We start from the raw sequence: 18,776 nt of genomic DNA, 5'->3' as shown, positions 1-18,776 counted from the left end.
GCTGCAGAACTATACAATGTGTCACTGCTGCCCTTACAATACAACAATCCTGACACGTGTCTGTACTGTGTGGTTTTTCAGTACCTCATCTGTGGGTGTGAGAATGGTCACGTGACTACTGATAGCAGCATCATTGCACAACTGATGCAATACGTCACGTCCAACTTGTGTGGCAGTTGTCCAGAAGGGCCATCCCACCACTCGGAAGGCCACAGTTTGACCCCTTTCAAACTTGCTCAGTTGGCTATAGGAAACACGAATACATCTCCTTTCATTGTTGCTCGCTTGCTTCACACATTTGTGGCACACTGAGCCTTCTGGTTGTGTGCATTTCATGTTAAAGGGTGGACACAGATGGCGATATGGTAGCTATGTCACTATGCTATCTGTTGGCGACAATGTTCTGTGTTATAATTGTGTCCTTGATGCTTGAGAAATTACTTGTTTTGTACTACTGTTGTAGCATAAAAATTGAAAGTGTCTGAGTAATTAATTGTATATATTTTTCCTCTTTATAACAATTCACAATGAGATTTCTACAATTATTGAAATACGCAATTTCAGAAAGAAAGTCTATCCGGCGTTCAACTCTAGCTAAATCGGCAGCGACGTTACAGAGGATGAAGGATCGCGACGAAGAGGGTCGAAGGCGGAAGCGTAAAGGTCCTCGAAGTTGGGAGTTCTACCAGCCGACGCAGGAGGAGCTGCTGGAAGAAGCCAAGATCACGGAGGAGGAGAACCTTCTCTCACTGGGTGAGAGCTGCAGATTGGCTCCTTTAATTGCTAGGTGTACTGCTTACAGCTCATCTTTGTGTATCCTCTTTGTTTCTACAACTTTACCAAATACTTTTTTTTGTATTTTCAAGAAATGTTAAGATTGTAAACGGAAAAAGCTATATTTGTATGAATGCAGTGTCTTGCGGTGGTAACATTGAATAAAAAGTTCTTAGTTTTCTGGTAATGATGAGTGATTAAAATTACATTGACAATGATTAAGGAGTGCTTGGCCAAAAGCTCATGTGATTTTAATCACTTGACATGACTGGAAACCCGAGAACTTTTTATCCAAAGCTATATTTGAATGCTATTATTCTTATCAGGCTATCGTGCTCAACATACAATGAAAGCTTTCACAACTGCATGTCATAGTTGCTGGTGAGTTGGCTTCCAAGTTGTAAGGCCATGGTCCATTTGTTCAGAGCTGCACAAGTCAATGGAGTCATATTGAGCAACACATTATGCCCTGTGAGCACTAATTTTTATGTGTTCTGAAGAAAAAAAATTCTTCCATTATCTAAATCATATAAATCCAACTATCAAGTTTACATGGAAAATAAAACTTACAACACGATATCCTTCTTGAATGTTTTAGCTATGGGACAGCGTGATGTAAGTTTGAAACATACGGTCTCTAGGAAAGTTACACATGCAGACAGATATTTCCATAACAACTCCATATATCATCCACAAGGAAAGGGAGATGTCATAAAATGTGTTGTTGACAGAGCCGAAAGAATTTGCATTCTGGAACATCTTTACTCCAAATAAAAACATCTGAAGCAAGCTTTTGAGAAAAATGTCTATTTCGGCAAAAGAGGAAATAAAGTTCTGTGATCCAGTAACAGTGTGCCAGCGGACAACAATAAAATACAGTGATGGAAGAAGTCAGTTTCGCTCCCCTTTATTCCCTTAAGGGGAAAAAAAAAAAAAAAAAGACTGATCTGATCAGGGTGGATTTACAGAAACATGACATCAGACCAGTTCTTAGAGAATCTAAGATAATATGTCAAGCACGCCAGTGTGTAAAGGGTAAAGACCCTCCTCTGTTGGCATGTGGAATATATAAGATTCTGTGTACAGGTGGAAAGGTCAACATTGTAACTAGGAAGAGAAGCTCGAATACTAGGCTGACTATGGAAAACAGGTCAGGAAATCATAAAACAAAGTTTTCTGAAACCAAAATTGTGTCCACAAGCAGTACAGAGAAGCCATTGAAATATATAAGTGTGGGGATAATTTTAACAGAAAAGAAGAAGCTATGAAACTGAGGGACATACGGACAGTGGCTCTGCGAAATCGATTGATAAGTTTTTCTCCTTCAAAGGCAAAAATCAGTATTCTATCTACGACAAGGATTATCTATGCTAATCACCTGTAAACTAGACCAGTATTTAAGTCAATCTCCAATGTCCGACTTGTCAGTCGGTAAGACTCAGCGTCACTAGGAGCACCTCCGAAGATTAAGTTGCTCTCCAACATCTGACTCATCAGCTAGCAAGACTCAGTGTCACCAGGAACACCTCTGAAAATGTCCAGCACATCTCTGGTTAAAACATCTGGAACCGAGAAGTTTCTTGGACCGTGGCCGTACAGTGCAGAAGACTTACCAGCAGCTTTTGTGCTCATCCTCAGATGACTCACTCATTTTGTTACAGGATGTGAACTGTCAGTAGCACGTTTTCTGCTACTGTACTGCATAAGAATATTTGAGAAGTTAGTTTATGGAGGCATGCGGCATTAATGTGTATGCACAGGTCATTAACAGTTGTTACATTCCGTCCTGGATTTTCCACAGGTCATGTAATTCACATAAATAACGGGTCACTGATTTGCATACACAATGATGGTGCCTGATAGTCACCCAGATGGGTTCCACAGCATTTACGTCATGCGAATTTGGTCACCGAGACATTGGTGTGAGTTTACTATAATGCTCCTCAAACCATTGTAGTATGGTTCTGGCTCGCACACACAGACAGTTATATTGCTGAAAGATGGCATCGTATGGTTCTGCCTCCCAGACACAGACAGTTATATTGCTGAAAGAAGACATCACTGTCGCGGGAGACGTCAAGCGTGAAGAGATGCAAGTAGTTCGCAGCTGTCAGCGTGTTTTCACGTACTGCCACAGGTCCAATGCAAGTGCAGGAGAATGTCTCCCATAGCAAAATACTGCTTCCTCCAGCCTGCGTCCGTGGCAGGCTGCACGTTTCGAGCTGCCGTTCACTTTGATGACGGCATCTGTGGAAATGAACATCAATCTAGTGTATCAAAAGTGAGAGCCACGCAAAGAGCTAACACATTTCCATTGATCAGTGGTCGAATCCCAATGGTGCTACGCCACTGCAGTCATAATTGGCTATGTCGTTGGGTCGACATGTGAATACACCGTGATGGTCTGCTGCGGACCTCCCGTGTTCAACGAGATACAACGAACAGTGTGCTCTGAAACACTTGTGCTTACACCAGCATTGTGTTTTTTTGGCAGAGATGCACAGATCACCATCTGTCCTATTTTACAGAGCACACAAGCTTCCAAAACCCACATTCTGTGAAGAGTTGTGAACATCCAACCGTTGAGCATCTAGTGATAGTTTTACTGTTCTTCTACTTTTTGCCATTAATGCCCATGTCAAGATACTTGTTCACAGGCTCTGCATAATAATTGTAATCTTCCTTTTGCCAAAGTCACTTATCTCAATGGATTTCCCAATTTGTAGCCCATATCTTCACTAGTGTGATCCCCTGTCCATGTCTGCCCTGCTTAGGTACTTTTGTTACTGTGTCACATGCCCACAACAGCACCAGGGTTGGTCAGTGTACTGTACATTGAAATATAAATTTATAAACGTTTACCAGACATAGGCATCTGTGTTACTATGAATATTTGTAGCAGTAAAAGAGTTGTCGTTGGCAGTAGTACTCTGACGTTTTGCATAGAGTCAGCCACACCATCCTGTTCTATGCCAGGAAGCCTCAGCAGTACGAGGTGCATTCAAGTTCTAAGGCCTCCGATTTTTTTTCTCCAGACTGGAAAGAGATAGAAACATGCGCAATGTTTTAAAATGAGGCCGTGTTCATTGTCAATACATCCCAGAGATGGCAGCACCGTACGGCAGATGGAATTTTACCGCCAGCGGCGAGAATGAGAACTGTTCTAAATACTTAAAATGGCGACGTTTTCCTTACTTGAACAGCGTGCAATCATTCGTTTTCTTAATTTGCGTGGTGTGAAACCAATTGAAATTCATCGACAGCTGAAGGAGACATGTGGTGATGGAGTTATGGATGTGTCGAAAGTGCGTTCATGGGTGCGACAGTTTGATGGAGGCAGAACATCGTGTGACAACAAACCGAAACAACCTCGGGCTCGCACAAGCCGGTCTGACGACACGATCGAGAAAGTGGAGAGAATTGTTTTGGGGGATCGCCGAATGACTGTTGAACAGATCGCCTCCAGAGATAGCATTTCTGTGGGTTCTGTGCATACAATCCTGCATGACGACCTGAAAATGCGAAAAGTGTCATCCAGGTGGGTCCCACGAATGCTGACGGATGACCACACGGCTGCCCGTGTGGCATGTTGCCGAGCAATGTTGACGCGCAACGACAGCACGAATGGGACTTTCTTTTCGTCGGTTGTGACAATGGATGAGACGTGGATGCCATTTTTCAATGCAGAAACAAAGTGCCAGTCAGCTCAATGGAAGCACACAGATTCACCGCCACCAAAAAAATTTCGGGTAACCGCCAGTGCTGAAAAAATGATGGTGTCCATGTTCTGGGACACTGAGGGCGTAATCCTTACCCATTGCATTCCAAAGGGCACTATGGTAACAGGTGCATCCTATGAAAATGTTTTGAAGAACAAATTCCTTCCTGCACTGCAACAAAAACGTCCGGGAAGGGCTGCGCGTGTGTTGTTTCACCGAGACAACGCACCCACACATCGAGCTAACATTACGCAACAGTTTCTTCGTGATAACAACTTTGAAGTGATTCCTCATACTCCCTACTCACCTGACCTGGCTCCTAGTGACTTTTGGCTTTTTCCAACAATGAAAGACACTCTCCGTGGCCGCACATTGACCAGCCGTGCTGCTATTGCCTCAGTGATTTTCCAGTGGTCAAAACAGACTCCTAAAGAAGCCTTCGTCACTGCCATGGAATCATGGCGTCAGTGTCGTGAAAAATGTGTACGTGTGCAGGGCGATTACGTCGAGAAGTAATGCCAGTTTCATCAATTTCTGGTGAGTAGTTAATTAGAAAAAAAATCGGAGGCAGAACTTGAATGCACCTCGTATTTACTACCATGGGAAAGCTTCAGATAGTGCAATTTTCAGCTGACCAGACTCGAAATCTACAGAACTTGCATCATCCTCTGCAGAATCTCTTTTTTTTTTCAAATTATTCTACAGCAACAAATCACTGTTGTACTGTTGAAATTATTAGCACCAACCTGACACATCAACTTATTTGCTATGATTAGGCACATGATAAAATTCTCCTTGTAAATAGTCATTCAAAGGAAGTGCTGAAGAATTTTGAAATATGTAAAGCCCACAGAAGTTATCGTGATTGGGTTACCGAGTGAGATGGTCCAATGATAAGACTTTGGACTTGTATTTGGGAAGATAGCAGTTCAAAACTCCATCCAACTGTCAACATGTATATGTTACCCATGATTTCCATAAATTGCTTAACACTTAAAGTGCTGGTCTCGTAGGTTGCTGCCATTCCCTGTAGACTGACTAAAACGTGGTTTTTGGGAAGTTGGAATCCGTGCGTACAAATATGTAGTTGGAATCGCAAAATATTTTTAGGGTTATTGGACTTTCTATGTTATATACATATGTTTTGGTTTTGTTAGTGTAAATTCTGAATACACAGATGAACTTCAATTCAGTGGTAATTATTGCAGAAAAAAAAAATCGAAAAAGGAATTCTATTATTAATATACATAAGGAAACATGAACTTTCTGTTTAAATTTCTTTCACAACCAATTTAAATCTAAAGAAACACATAAAACATACGATCAAAGCGAAATTCAGCGTTCATAGTGGCATACAGTGTGATACAAATTGAAAGATGTAGAGATACGTGGTCTAACATTACACTCACTGGAGTCATATGCTCAGATTCGTGTCCAGATTTACCTGCAGGGGACTCCTTTGTAACAACACAATCTGTGAAAATAATGTGATAAACGTATGCAGCAACTGATCTTCTGAATAGCCTGAAATTACTACTATTTTCAGATGATATGTCGTCTGAATTGTCACCAAATATTTCATTTTCATCATCTGTAGACTCATCAAGGACTTTGGAAATTATTTTCTTCAAATGTTTTCTCTTCATTTCATATTTTCAGCACAAAATTGACTCATAAGCATGCAAAACACATGAAAAAGAGAGAACTTGAATGTCAACTACTACTTACAAAGGCCCCTCCCACCAGAGGTTTGAGTCCTCCCGTGGGCATGGGTGTGTGTGTTGTTCTTAGCATAAGTTACTTTAAGTAGAGTGTAAGTCTAGGGATCGATGACCTAAGCAGTTTGGTCCCTTAGAAATTCACACACAACAGTACCTACAAAACAAGAGACATAACAGACGTTTCAAAAATAACTAATTTTTACCAATACTATCATCTGGCAGTCACAGCAGAAACTACAAAGCCTGTAGATCTGACACAGTTTATAGGAGTCTTAAATATACATTTGACACTGGAAAATCAGCATAATTGGCAAGATGTAATATTATGCCCACTGCACATTCTCATTCCCCACAAGTTCTGTAATATTACGTCAGCCACATTTTGGTGGTAAGTTCCTATGGCACCAAACTGCTGAGGTCATCGGTCCCTGGGCTTACACACTACTTAATCTAATTTAAACTAACTTACGCTAAGGACAACACACACATCCATGCCCAAGGGAGGACCCAAACCTCTGTCGGGGGCAGCCATGCGAACCGTGGCAAGCCGCCTGGGACCGCACGGCTACCCCACATAGCCGTCACCCACATGCTAAGTGTTATGGTGAATATTGGTTCCATTAAAAGGTCCCATCTGATTCCCTTCACCAGTCTGACCTGAGCTTACCATAGTCTTGTGAACACATTCAGTATTTTCTGGCGAACAAACTTTCTTTACACAGTTATGTTTGATGTTAGTGACTGAACCTGTTGCTCTAAATTTAGTGCTCAATTTCTGCACAACAGTTCTTGGAAGAGCAGCTGTCTCTGGGTATTTCATCACAAACCTTTCGTCCAACATTTTAAACAATTCACGTTCAAAAGAAGTTTCAACAATAAACACTCTTTGTTTGATTGAAAAAGGCATTCTGCAGAACTGTATTCACAACAAACTTCTGATGATGCAACACTGATCCCTAAACCGCAGCTCGACATCACGTGACTGCAATTGAGCGCTGCCTTAGCATTAAGAAATAAAGACACACAGACAGCTTCAAATATGACATTCAATATAAGTTGAAGCCTTTTTATCCTGGCCACTTTGTATAATCAGTAATCCGATATAATAACTATGTGTTTTCTGTCAGCTGTATGAATATTTTGAGAAGAATGTAGAAATAGTTGAAGAGTTTTTTAATGTTTTATTACTGTTATAAATCTTTTGCAGAGAAGCACCAGAAATTGGAACTCGAGAAGAAGAAGGCCCGTGCCGTGAAGAAGGCATTTGTCGGACCGATGATTCGGTACCACTCCGTAACGATGCCACTGATAAGAGTGATACAACTGAAGCAGGAGAATCCTGAAACTGTTAACGAACAGAATAGGTAAGGCGACAGATGCCATGTTAACAACCAAGAAGTATTTAACATTACTGTTTACATTGTCGTTATTTCTTTGAGGAGCAGTTGCAGTCTGCTTTAGCTTGCTGTTAGCAGATTGCTCATCTTACATTAACTCACTTCCTTTTGTGTTGTGCAAGGTAGCCCAGTTCCACCAACAAAATTTTGGAGGAAGTTCAGGAATATTTTTGGAGTATTTTGCAGATAAGTGACCCATTGTCTCCAGTGGCTTGTTACGGGTTTATATCCCACTTATCTCTGTTTATATTATTTTATTCAGTTTCAGACAGGGCCCATTCCACCACATACAATACCTTTGTTTATGTGAAAATACATTCACAACAGTGTAAAAACATGTTAGATGAAATCTCCAACATGGACAACACAAAACACAGAGTAACACAACAATCAGAGCATCTACAATGTGGCTACTCATTGCGGAAATAGCTCAGCATAAGTGTCATTGTGTCGTTTTCCATTGCGCTCTCTGAACCTGTATGTGAGATGCATATCGGCCAACTCTTCATCATTAAACATATCCTTGCTGCTGTGTATCACTGTTAATGTACCACTAACACTGCTATAGAAGAAAAACCAAGGATTACTGAATCCCAGCCTGAGGGTGAAGGGTAAGGTATGCATTACTGTTGTCAATGGCAAGAACCATGATTGAATTGAATGAGCCTGTTTCCAGACATGGCACACAGACATACCATTTGCATTTTCAGTGGAATGCAGATACGAAGGTAAAGGGGGATAAGATATCAGAAGTTCCTTTCTCAAATTAAAGCCTATGTTTGATACTATTTTTTGGCCAGGGACACCCTCTTTTCCTCTGCGAGTCAGCTTCTATCTTCCTTGCTTCATCTGTCATGTGAGATTTTGCTATCAAGATTGCACAATTCCTCTCTTTATCTACTTCATGGTCTCCAGTTTTCGTGCTAAGTCATCACGAATCTCATTTCTGCTATTCAACATTATTTTTATTTGGTTTATTCTGAATCCATTCATTTCAACAGGTCTGGTAGTTCTATACCACCATCAATAAGAATGGAAATTTCAGCAGCGAATATTATCATTGATATCCTGACACTGTATGTTTTAATGCCACTCGTGAACCTTCCTTTTATTTCTCTCATTGCTTCTTTGATGTGTAGATTAAATGGTAGGCACTAAAGACTGCACCTCGTGTCTTACACCATTTTTAATCTGAGCACTTCCGTCTTTAGTTCTTATTTTTCCCTCCAGGTTATTGTAGCCTACATATTGTATATTGCCTGTCATTCCCTATAGCTTACACCTTCTTTTTGCCAGGAATTTTGTACATCTTGCACCATTTTACATTGACAATTGCTTGCTCTTGGTCAACAAATCCTACGAACATGTCTTGATTTTTCTTAAGTCTTGCTTCCATTATCATTGTAGTGTCACAACTGCCTCTGGTGCCTCCCTTTCCTAAAGGTAAACTCACTATTGTCAAACAGCTTCTCACTTCTCTTTTCCATTTTTTGTATATTATTCCTTGTCACATACTTAGAATTAAGGAACAACAAAGAATTCTATAGAAAAATCCAAAAACTTGCAGGCACAATCTGAAAAAAGTGCCATTTTCCTTGGACCTGTGAAAAGAATAGAGGAAAGCGAACTAAATGAAACAAATACTTCAGTACATCAACAACAAAAAAATAACTTTATCAATGGAACACAAAAAGTGGTGAAAAAATTAATGTTTCTGAAGAAGATATCAGAAACAGAGAAAACTACTGAACCAAAATTAAGAACTTTGAGGGTTTCCAAGAGAGAGAAAACAGCAAATGCAGAAGAATCTTTACAGATGAAACAACAGAGTAAAAAATGAAGAAATATTGGGGAGAAAGAAAAGTGAGACACCACTAAAAATAAGAAATCGTATGTAAGTGTTGTGTACAGCCCATAGTGAACAGGTTTTCGTACACAAGGCTAGGTGGTGTATCACTGCATGACTGTTTTACTTTTACCAACCTTTGACTGTGTTCTTATGCTAGAACAAATGTAATAAAAATCGATTAAGTCAGTTGGAGGTGTTGTTATAGTCTGCTAAAATATGTCAGACACAAAAGAAAAGAAACTAGTGCTCTAAATTTAAATATATTCAGTCAGATCTGGTCACCTATGAAATCGGTCCCGTTCCTGGTGACATACTTCTGCATTCTTTCCCTCCGTGTGACTTTTCAGATAAGCTACATGGAAGTTACTACATTGTTCCCATATAGCAAAACACAAGAACTTGTTTGTGGTATATTGCTTATCTTCTCCCACTGAGATGATAAAAAAAGTTGGAATTTCTAACACCGTAAGGAGCTAGTTTGAGGTAGAAAAAGAGTTGTTCATTAATGGTGTTGTCTTCAGTCTGAAAGCTGGTTTGATGCAGCTCTCCACACTACTCTGTCCTGTGCAAGCCTCTCCATCTCTGCATAACTACTGCAAGCTACATCTATTTGAACCTGATTACTGTTTTCAAGCCGTGTTCTTCCCATACAGTTTTTACTCTGCACAGTTACTTCCTTTAGTACCTGCACAAGACATAACAATGCTGCTACAGTACAGGGTCAGTGTGGGTATTTCACAGCCCTATGGTGGCTCAGTAGTAGCCAGGGAACAGAACCCCGTCAGGAAATTCAACTCGCTGTGTTCAACGGCAATAACTCAGCACACAGCAGGCACAGGCCAACTGAGGACTCGACGACAACACTTGACACAGTGTGCAAGACAGTGACTGCGGTAGTTGATTTCAGCATAAGCACTAGCCTGCCCAGATACTGCCACAGGTAAACACCTGTGTCAGCAGGTCTGCCCATACTACTCATCGTGTGTGCATTCCACGGCAGGTATCTGCATTATTTTGCTGTGCTACCCATGCCAGTTCATCTGCCGCATTCCGATGTGCTCTGGTGACGATACTGAACCAGACTGACTGTCCCTTGATGCCTAGTGTTGTGTGCATATCAACTGATCCCTTCTTTTAGTCAAGTTGTGCCATCTCATATTTAGCATTCTCCTACAGCACTACATTTCAAAAGTTTCTCTTCTTGTCTGAACTGTGTATTTCCACACTTCACTTCTTTACAAGCGCTCGCTCCAGAAATATATCTTCAGAAAAGATATCTTGACACTTAAATTGCCTTGAAGGATCGACGGTGGTCTACCCATCATCGAGCCGTCCTCCGTCTTGTGACTTCGTGTGGAAGTGCTGTGGAGGGGTATGTGGTTAGGACACTGCTCTCCTATCTGTTTTTCAGATTTTCCAGTGAGTGAAGCTGCTACTATTCAGTCAAGTAGCTCCTCAATTGGCACCGTGAGGCTGAGTGCACCCCATTCCAGTCCTCCCACCAAGGAAAAATCCGTGGCAGTACTGGGAATTGAACCGAGGTCCTCCACATGGCAACTATCTACGCTGACCACTCAGCTACAGATGTGGTCTTAAATTGATATTGGATGTTGACAAATTCTTCATTTTGAGAAATGCTTTTTGTTCTTCTGGTAGCCTGCATTTTACATTGTCTCTACCTTGGCCATTACCAGTTATTTTGCTGCCCAAATAGCAAAACTCATCTACTACTTTTAGTGTCTTATTTCGTAATCTAATATCCTCAGCATCACCTGACTTAATTCGACTACGTTCCACAAGTTGATGTTCATCGTATAACCTCTTTTCAAGACATCATTCAAGTGCTCTTCCAAGTCCTTTGCTGCCTCTGACAGAATTACAGCGTCATTGGCAAACCACAAAGCTTTTATTTCAGTCCAAAAACTTATTTGCTCCAGCTCTCCATTCTACCCTATCCTGTGCAAGCCTCTTCATCTTTGAATAACTACTGCAACCTACAGCCTTCTGAATCTGCTTCCTGTATTCATCTCTTGGCCTCCCTCTACAATTTTTACCCCCCACACTTCCCTGCATTACTACATTGGTGATACCATGATATTTTAGATTGTGTCCTATCAATCGATCCCTTCTAGTCCGGTTGTGCCGCATATTTCTTCTCTCTGATTCTGTTTTGTACCTCCTTATTAGTTACATGATGTACCTGTGTAATATTCAGCATTATTCTGTAGCACTACATTTCACGAGCTTCTCTTTTCTTCTTGTGTAAACTGTTTATCATCCACGTTTCAGTTGCATACAAGGCTACACACCAGACAAATACTTTCAGAAAAGATACACTTCAATCTATATTCGATGTTAACAAATTTCTCTTCTTCAGAAATGTTTTTCTCACCTTTGGTGGTCTACATTTTATATGCTCTCTACTTCAGCCATCATCAGTTTTTTGCTGCCCAAATAGTGGAACTCTGATTTTACATTCTCCAGTTTTAAATTTTTCGAAGTTCTACACCTTAAATTTGTAGCCTCTGTGAAAAATCCATAACATCAATGATAAAAATTCCCTAATTTTACATTTCTTTCTAGTAATGCTTACCTTGATTCTAAGTCATTACTTGACGATTCACTTGACTTCATCCTATTTTCATACTATTGACATTTGATGTGACTCAACAAGTTAGAAGTGACTCGAAAGACAGGTGGTTCGCACCACAGGTGGTGACAGAATTAATGGAATATTTTAGGCCGTTGTGGAGAGGGGAGATGAGAGACAGGAAATGCTGACATAATCAATGATCAGTGTTGCCAATACAACCTGCAACTTTTAGCTTCTCCATGCAGTTATGATACAACTACTGCTAGGTTGCAGCGGTAATGGAAGAGCAAGACCGTCGACATGAAGTGTTCCGGACTGAGACAATATGTGACAAAGGGCCTAACCACCATCTTTTATTGCGCCACTTATAACTCAGTCTCATCTTTTTGCATGTATTTCTGGTATACTGTGTTCAGCAACAATATCAATCATCAACCTTTTAAATTCAAACACTGAGTCTCGAAGAATATTCTTGGTCATAATCGAGAAAACATTGCCCATTTCTGGCTGTTGAACTCTTATTGGCTGGTGACTTGTTAAGTCACCCGATAGCCAGCACAGCAACGACACCACACTAACACATCTAAAATTATCTCACCTACTGGATGTGTGGTCAGTGGGAGTGGCCCTTCAGGAACGGGAGAGCAGATAAGAGTAAAAGCACTTTGTGAAGTGCAGAAGATATTCTTTCCATGCAAAGGATTGCTATGACATAGTTGTCACATGGAAATAGAACAACACACTGTAGAAATTAAAGATTGACAGCAGCAATAGAGGGCATGATGCGAAACTGTAGCACCTGAGCTTTCTTTCAAATTTACGTTTTACACAGTGTACGGAAATTCACTGAACCAACTTCTAATAAGCTTGTAATGTCAATTTGGGAAGTAAACACATTTTTTTCGCATCTCTGTTTCTCTCATCAAGCCTAAAATCACACTTTATTAGTTGTGAACATAAATGAAGTGCAGCTTGTAAGAAAAGCATTAAACAATACCAGCAATATTGACAAAGTATGTCATTAAGCAGACGGACACATTTATGCTTATTGTTTAACCGCTTAGCTGCTGTGATGTTCTTGGTTTAATTCAATATATTCATCAATTCTGTTTTTTTTTCTGAGTGAGCACAAAGGATGATCTCTCAAAAATGCATGTTTTGAATTTATAGTATGTAGTTGTAGCATATTGGAAAGTAGCTCAATTACCTTGAACCCAAATACCAATTTCAACTTTTTGATGAGTTTTTACATGCTGTCACACATTTGTGATAAAACTGATGAAATTCATTACCACAAATTTTTGTATGAGGATTGTATTGTCGATTTAATTTTCTTCACTTAGACAGATTTTGTACAAAATATTAGAGAGGATTGCGATTTTACATGTGTTTTCACTATTTGTTTGGGGGGGATGGGGAGGTTTTTAACATTTTCCTCAGTTTTGCGTATCGTAAGTGTGTACCGCACGAAAACGTAAATTAGGGGTTTCACTGTATTTGTCTACCACTTTAAAGTGTCTCATTTCATGATCTTATTCCCTCAGCATCACCTTATTTAATTTGACTGCATTCTTTGTTTTGCTTTTGTTGAAGTTTGTCTTTTCAGTGTACGGGCTGAATAACATTGGGAATAAGCTAAATCCTGTCTCACTTGCTCATTGTTTATTAATACACTGTAATAAAAAGTTCCATAGGAAAGCAGTCTTGTTTGCTCACATTTGGGCATCATAAATGTGTTGAGCATTCAAAATTGGTAATATTTTAAAACAAAATAAAAAGAAGTATAACATATAGAAACATTCATTTGTTCATTCACACATAGTGCAAATCCTTATGTGTAAATAGCATCATGGAGAGCCTTCAAGAACATGGAAATAATCAAGTTAAAGATTATGTCAAAAGGGAAATTCAGTCGAGGAAACAGTCAAATTATGAGACTGAATTGTTAGATAATACTTGTCTTTAGTAAGTGAAACTTCAATACTGCCATTAGACGCGTGCAAAAGTGACAACTCTGTCCTAGCTTTTGAGAATAATGGTTGCTTTCTTGGGAAGGAGAGAGGGTTAGGTTTGGGAAAATTGAAAAGGAAGGGTAGTTCATTCAGACCATGGGATGAGGGAAGCCAAAGATGAATGGGAAGACAGGGAGAGAGTAGGTCCAAGTGAACGACCCTTCATTGCTAACATTCCCCAAACTCTCCTTCTTGAGGAGGGAACTATTAGTTCCAAAAGATACGATGGTGTGTGTACTTTTGTATGTGTCTATGAGCAGTACTGAAAGCAGAAACTCTGTCTCTTAAATTCAAGTTGTACATTAACAGTCAGAAGCTGCCATGCAACGTATCTCCTTAAAGAATACTAACAACAAATTACAGCTACTGTTAAACGTAAATGTGTTCAGTAGAATTAATCCTAGATTGCTTTATAGAATCAGAACCTTTATGTGTCTGTCATTATTTCTCGTATTGTTGGCTTCACAAGAGTTTACACTGCAGTCAAGTTTTATGTAACAATCAATTACATAAACAGGAAATAATGAGCTTATTTAAGAACTAAAAGGTTTTCTCTATCACTTAGAACAGGGGTCTCCAAACATTTTAGTCTGCGGGCCACATTGACTCCTCCACGAAGTCATAAGGGCCAAGATCTGCCTAGTGGGATTAAAGCACCCTAGCACTCCATGATCACCATAATGTAAGGCTAAAGGAAAGATGAAATCGCAAAAATCTAAGGTTGTGGGAATAGCTAGCACTGAAACGAACTACGATTTTTATTTAATTACATAATTTTGATTGGTGAACGTACCTGACCATGGTGTATTGGTTGTGATAGGCGTCGAAAGTCAATTTTTGGCAGTCTAGGTACCACCTCAAATATATGGCGGGCCGGATACCGGGGATGTCCGGCCAGCTAATGCGGACCGGTTTGCCGGCCCTCGGGGCCCGGTTTCAGCCCGCAGGCCGTAGTTTGGAGACCTCTGACTTAGAAAAAACATGTATGTGGTGATAACAGTCCAGCCAAATCCTTGCAGTAAATCTTGAGTTTGATGAGAGACATGGGGTTTTTGTGAAGCAGCATCATTCCTTTGCTCAATTTTCACCTGCAGTGGTTCTGGATCGTTTGTCTGTGTTTCCTTAGTGTGTTGCAATATCTGTCTGAATTTATTGTCATTCCAGGTGGCATAATGTCGACCAGCAATACCTCTATATGATCTCAAACTATAGTCACTGTCTCTTTGTCAGCAGCTGCATTTTTTTTTTTTTTTTTTTTTTTTTTTTTTTTTTTTTTTTTTTTTTTTTTGGGAGAAAATAAGTGCCACCATTTGCGTGATAGATGTTTTGTTTCAGATATGACATGAAACATCACTTTTCACCACCCATAATGATTGAGATCAACAATTCCTCCCTCTTTTCTCCACGTTTTGAATAAATTGATGGGCACAGTTGACAGGTTGCCTCCTCTTGGCTTCTGTAAGTATTCGTGGGACCGACCACATGCACACCATTTGATACAACAACTTTGCAGACAAAATTCTCTGAGCTGAGCTAGCAGAAGATTCAGGAACCTGAAGAGCCAGTTCACAGATGATGATCATTTGATCTTCGAGCAGCAGTCTCTGAATATTTGTGACAGTCTCGTCTGAAATGGAGGGTCTTCTGCGCTGGTCTTCATCATGAATGTCCACGTGGCCAACAGTGAACTCCCTACATCATTTGTGGATGTATTGAACAGTCATAAACCTTTTGCAATAGACTTTGCACAATTTTGTATGGTGGGATCCCTTCCACATGTTAAAACCAGATAACTGCATGGATTTCACACTTCTCAGTTTTCATTGTGGTTGGCTGCTTGGCAAACACTGAGCAGTGGAGAGAAGCGAAGAAGGTTGTGACTGAGAATGGGGGATCTGCTGTACACAACAGTGTTGCCGAATTTTGCCCAATTTCTTTCCTTGTGGATCTACCAGTTTGGGAACCTTACTTTTGAATCAACCCTCATATTAGAATGATTATTTTCTATCAATTCTTCAACTGAATAGAATTCATTGTATTTTAGCCTAGTTTGCAATATGCTCTTATATTTATTTGGTGGTACTGTACGAGCAGAGTATGGTAACTTATTGAAGAATTTTGTGCTTAGTAACTTACAGTGATTATGGACTATACCACGTTCTGAGGAAGCCAAATCCAAGTTTCTAATATTATGTTTATGCTCATCACATATGATGTTGAGTTTTTCCAGATTTTCTCTAACATTTTTCAAACTGTTATACACATACATGCAAGGCATTGTCATAATGCTGAGACACTTGAAGTAGTTTCTGCAATACTTTCTGGTTGCTAAACCTAATACATCTAGTTGCTTTTTTCTGCCGTCTGAAAATACATTGAACTCCTGGGGGGTTATGCCAAATCCAGTTAAAAATGTACACAACCTAATTTGCTGCGCAGATAATTTGTGTGTCCTTCTCAAGACAGTTTTTGATCTATGACCAATCCAAGTAATTTCACTGTTTTATTTTCATTTTTAATTACTGTGAGGCCAAAGATTATTTCTCCTGTTTTTTTGTGGTTAATGCACAGCTGATTGGCCTGACACCTGTGACTAATCATTTCGTGACACCTGTTATTAGTCATTTGCACCATTTCTTTGTTGTTATGCATTAAACTTTGTAAATTTTCTCCTGCAGTTATTTGAGCCATAGCATCCGCATTTAGTACATTCTTGTATGGTGTAAAATTCAAACAGTAATTAATGTAGACAATTGGACAGAGTCTTGGGATATTTTTCTTTTTATTGTGAGTATTGTTGAACTCTGCATAGTTGCATAAACAAGCTGTGACCTATTGCATGGATAAGATTTGAATAAACAGAGTGAATTATCACAGGGTCATAGTATTCTAAATTTTTGATCATTATGTCATGATACTGAGCCAAGTTCTTTGCTTAAATCGGTAAGTGTAAATGGCCTTTTTTCATACCCTTACTATACATTATTCACCTAAGCTTCAATTGTATTTACAGTTGATAGGTGAGATCCGAACCCAACCAATGTTTATTTAAAATTTATTGCTTGAACTATCTGTAGGGAGCTCTCCGTAGTTTTTAATTTATTCAGAAAACAGATCTTAAAACCACCAAAGCTGTTATATTAATATTATATTACTTATTTTTGTTATGTTTTACTACTTTCAGTTTTAAATCATCATTATGCTGACAGGTATTATCAACATAACACGTGAAGGTGATTCATTAACATCAAAAGGACAGGTAGAAGACAATTTTTCATTTAATTGAGCTTCACAGTTTTACCCCATCAAATGAACAGATTTCAAATACCCCTTGTACTACACAAAAGTGACTCCGCTTATGATGTGTCCTGTGGTACTACATCACTGTAACTTAGCTCAGCTGACTGAAGCCTCAAATAAATGCTTGTAGACACACTTGGACTCTTACGGATTTATTGTGTTCAACAATTTTATGAATTTCTGACACTTCGCCTAGAGCCACTGGGTGCCATTGTCTAGAGCACACTAGCTCTCAGGGATGGACAAGGCAAGCTGAACTTCACGACATTGTGCTTTTTGGATTCAATTTTGATTTATATAAAGGAGATTTTATGTCGCAAAAATGGTCATAACAAACACACAAGCATAATACCTGTGCAGTAAATCTCTAACAGATAACAGATGTGTAACATTATCTTATGTGCACGCAGGCCTTTCTTCAGGGAGTTGCTGCTCAGCCGTTCCTTTCTTTTCCTTATGCTATCATAAAGACACGATTTCTTGTCACCAGTAACACTACCGGATAGGAATGGTCGGTGTTATTCATTAGCCAATTGACAACAAGTAAGCAGAGGTGCACATAGTGCCACTTGCTGATTTTTGTGATCACAGTTCATCACGTTTGCCAGTTCTCGAGTACACTGACGTGGATTGTTGTGGATTAGTGCATTTAAACAACCTTCACCTACTACTGGCAGAAGTGAAATTGTGAGGACAGGTTGTGAGTCATCCTTGGGTCGCTCAGTCAGTGGATCACTTGCCTGCAAAAGGCCAAGGTCCTGAGTTTCAAGTCTCAGTCCGGCACATAGTTTTAATCTTTAAGGAAGTTTCATATCAGTGCACACTCCGCTGCAGAGCGAACATTTCGTTCCGGAAACCTTCATTAAAGCTGAAAGTCTTCCTGAATGTGGAGACTCACTAATGTCAGAATGATCCTCCTTAAAATGAGAAAACCATTTTCTTTCTTATCATGCTCTATTGAATGGCATTTTTCTCCATGACAAATGTTTCTGGCTGCCTCTGCGCTTCACTCCTCTATTGAACCCAAACAAAAAAATATGTCAGAAATGTTCTGATTTCTCCACTCAGGACTCCATTTTCTAGTGTCCACAGCTCCACTCACTATTTCCAGATGACAAAATGAAAACATGTAAACACAGCTAGCAACAGTGAACTACAAATAAAAAGTAACAATCAATAAATAAAGCCATAACAACCAGAATACCAGCATGCAAAACAAAAGTCCTGCAAACGTACGCACCAGCCTAAACCTTTTTCTCTAGGTGACATATGGAACTGTATCAAACACTTTATGAAAATTGAGGAAGTGGATGCTATTATCTTAGGGCATGCTACCTCTCACAGATGGACAGGACGAGCTGAATTTCACAAGTCTGTGCATTTTGGATTTAATTTTGATTTATACAAAGGA

At 39.7% G+C, this 18,776-nt stretch overlaps 1 protein-coding gene across 1 annotated transcript in view; it reads left to right on the top strand.

The window, feature by feature from the left end:
* Positions 1-18,776, top strand: part of LOC126109736 (calponin homology domain-containing protein DDB_G0272472-like) — a 71,695-nt gene that overhangs the window by 22,944 nt on the left and 29,975 nt on the right. Inside the window, exons 5-6 of the mRNA XM_049914789.1 lie at positions 565-753; positions 7,422-7,578. Coding sequence (XP_049770746.1) covers positions 565-753; positions 7,422-7,578 — 346 coding nt within the window. The remainder of the gene's footprint in view (positions 1-564; positions 754-7,421; positions 7,579-18,776) is intronic.

This window comes from Schistocerca cancellata, chromosome 12 (assembly GCF_023864275.1).
Source record: "Schistocerca cancellata isolate TAMUIC-IGC-003103 chromosome 12, iqSchCanc2.1, whole genome shotgun sequence".
Taxonomy (NCBI): Eukaryota; Metazoa; Arthropoda; class Insecta; order Orthoptera; family Acrididae; genus Schistocerca; species Schistocerca cancellata.
Note: the sequence above shows the minus strand (reverse complement) of the source record. Positions and strands in the feature narration are given on the sequence as shown.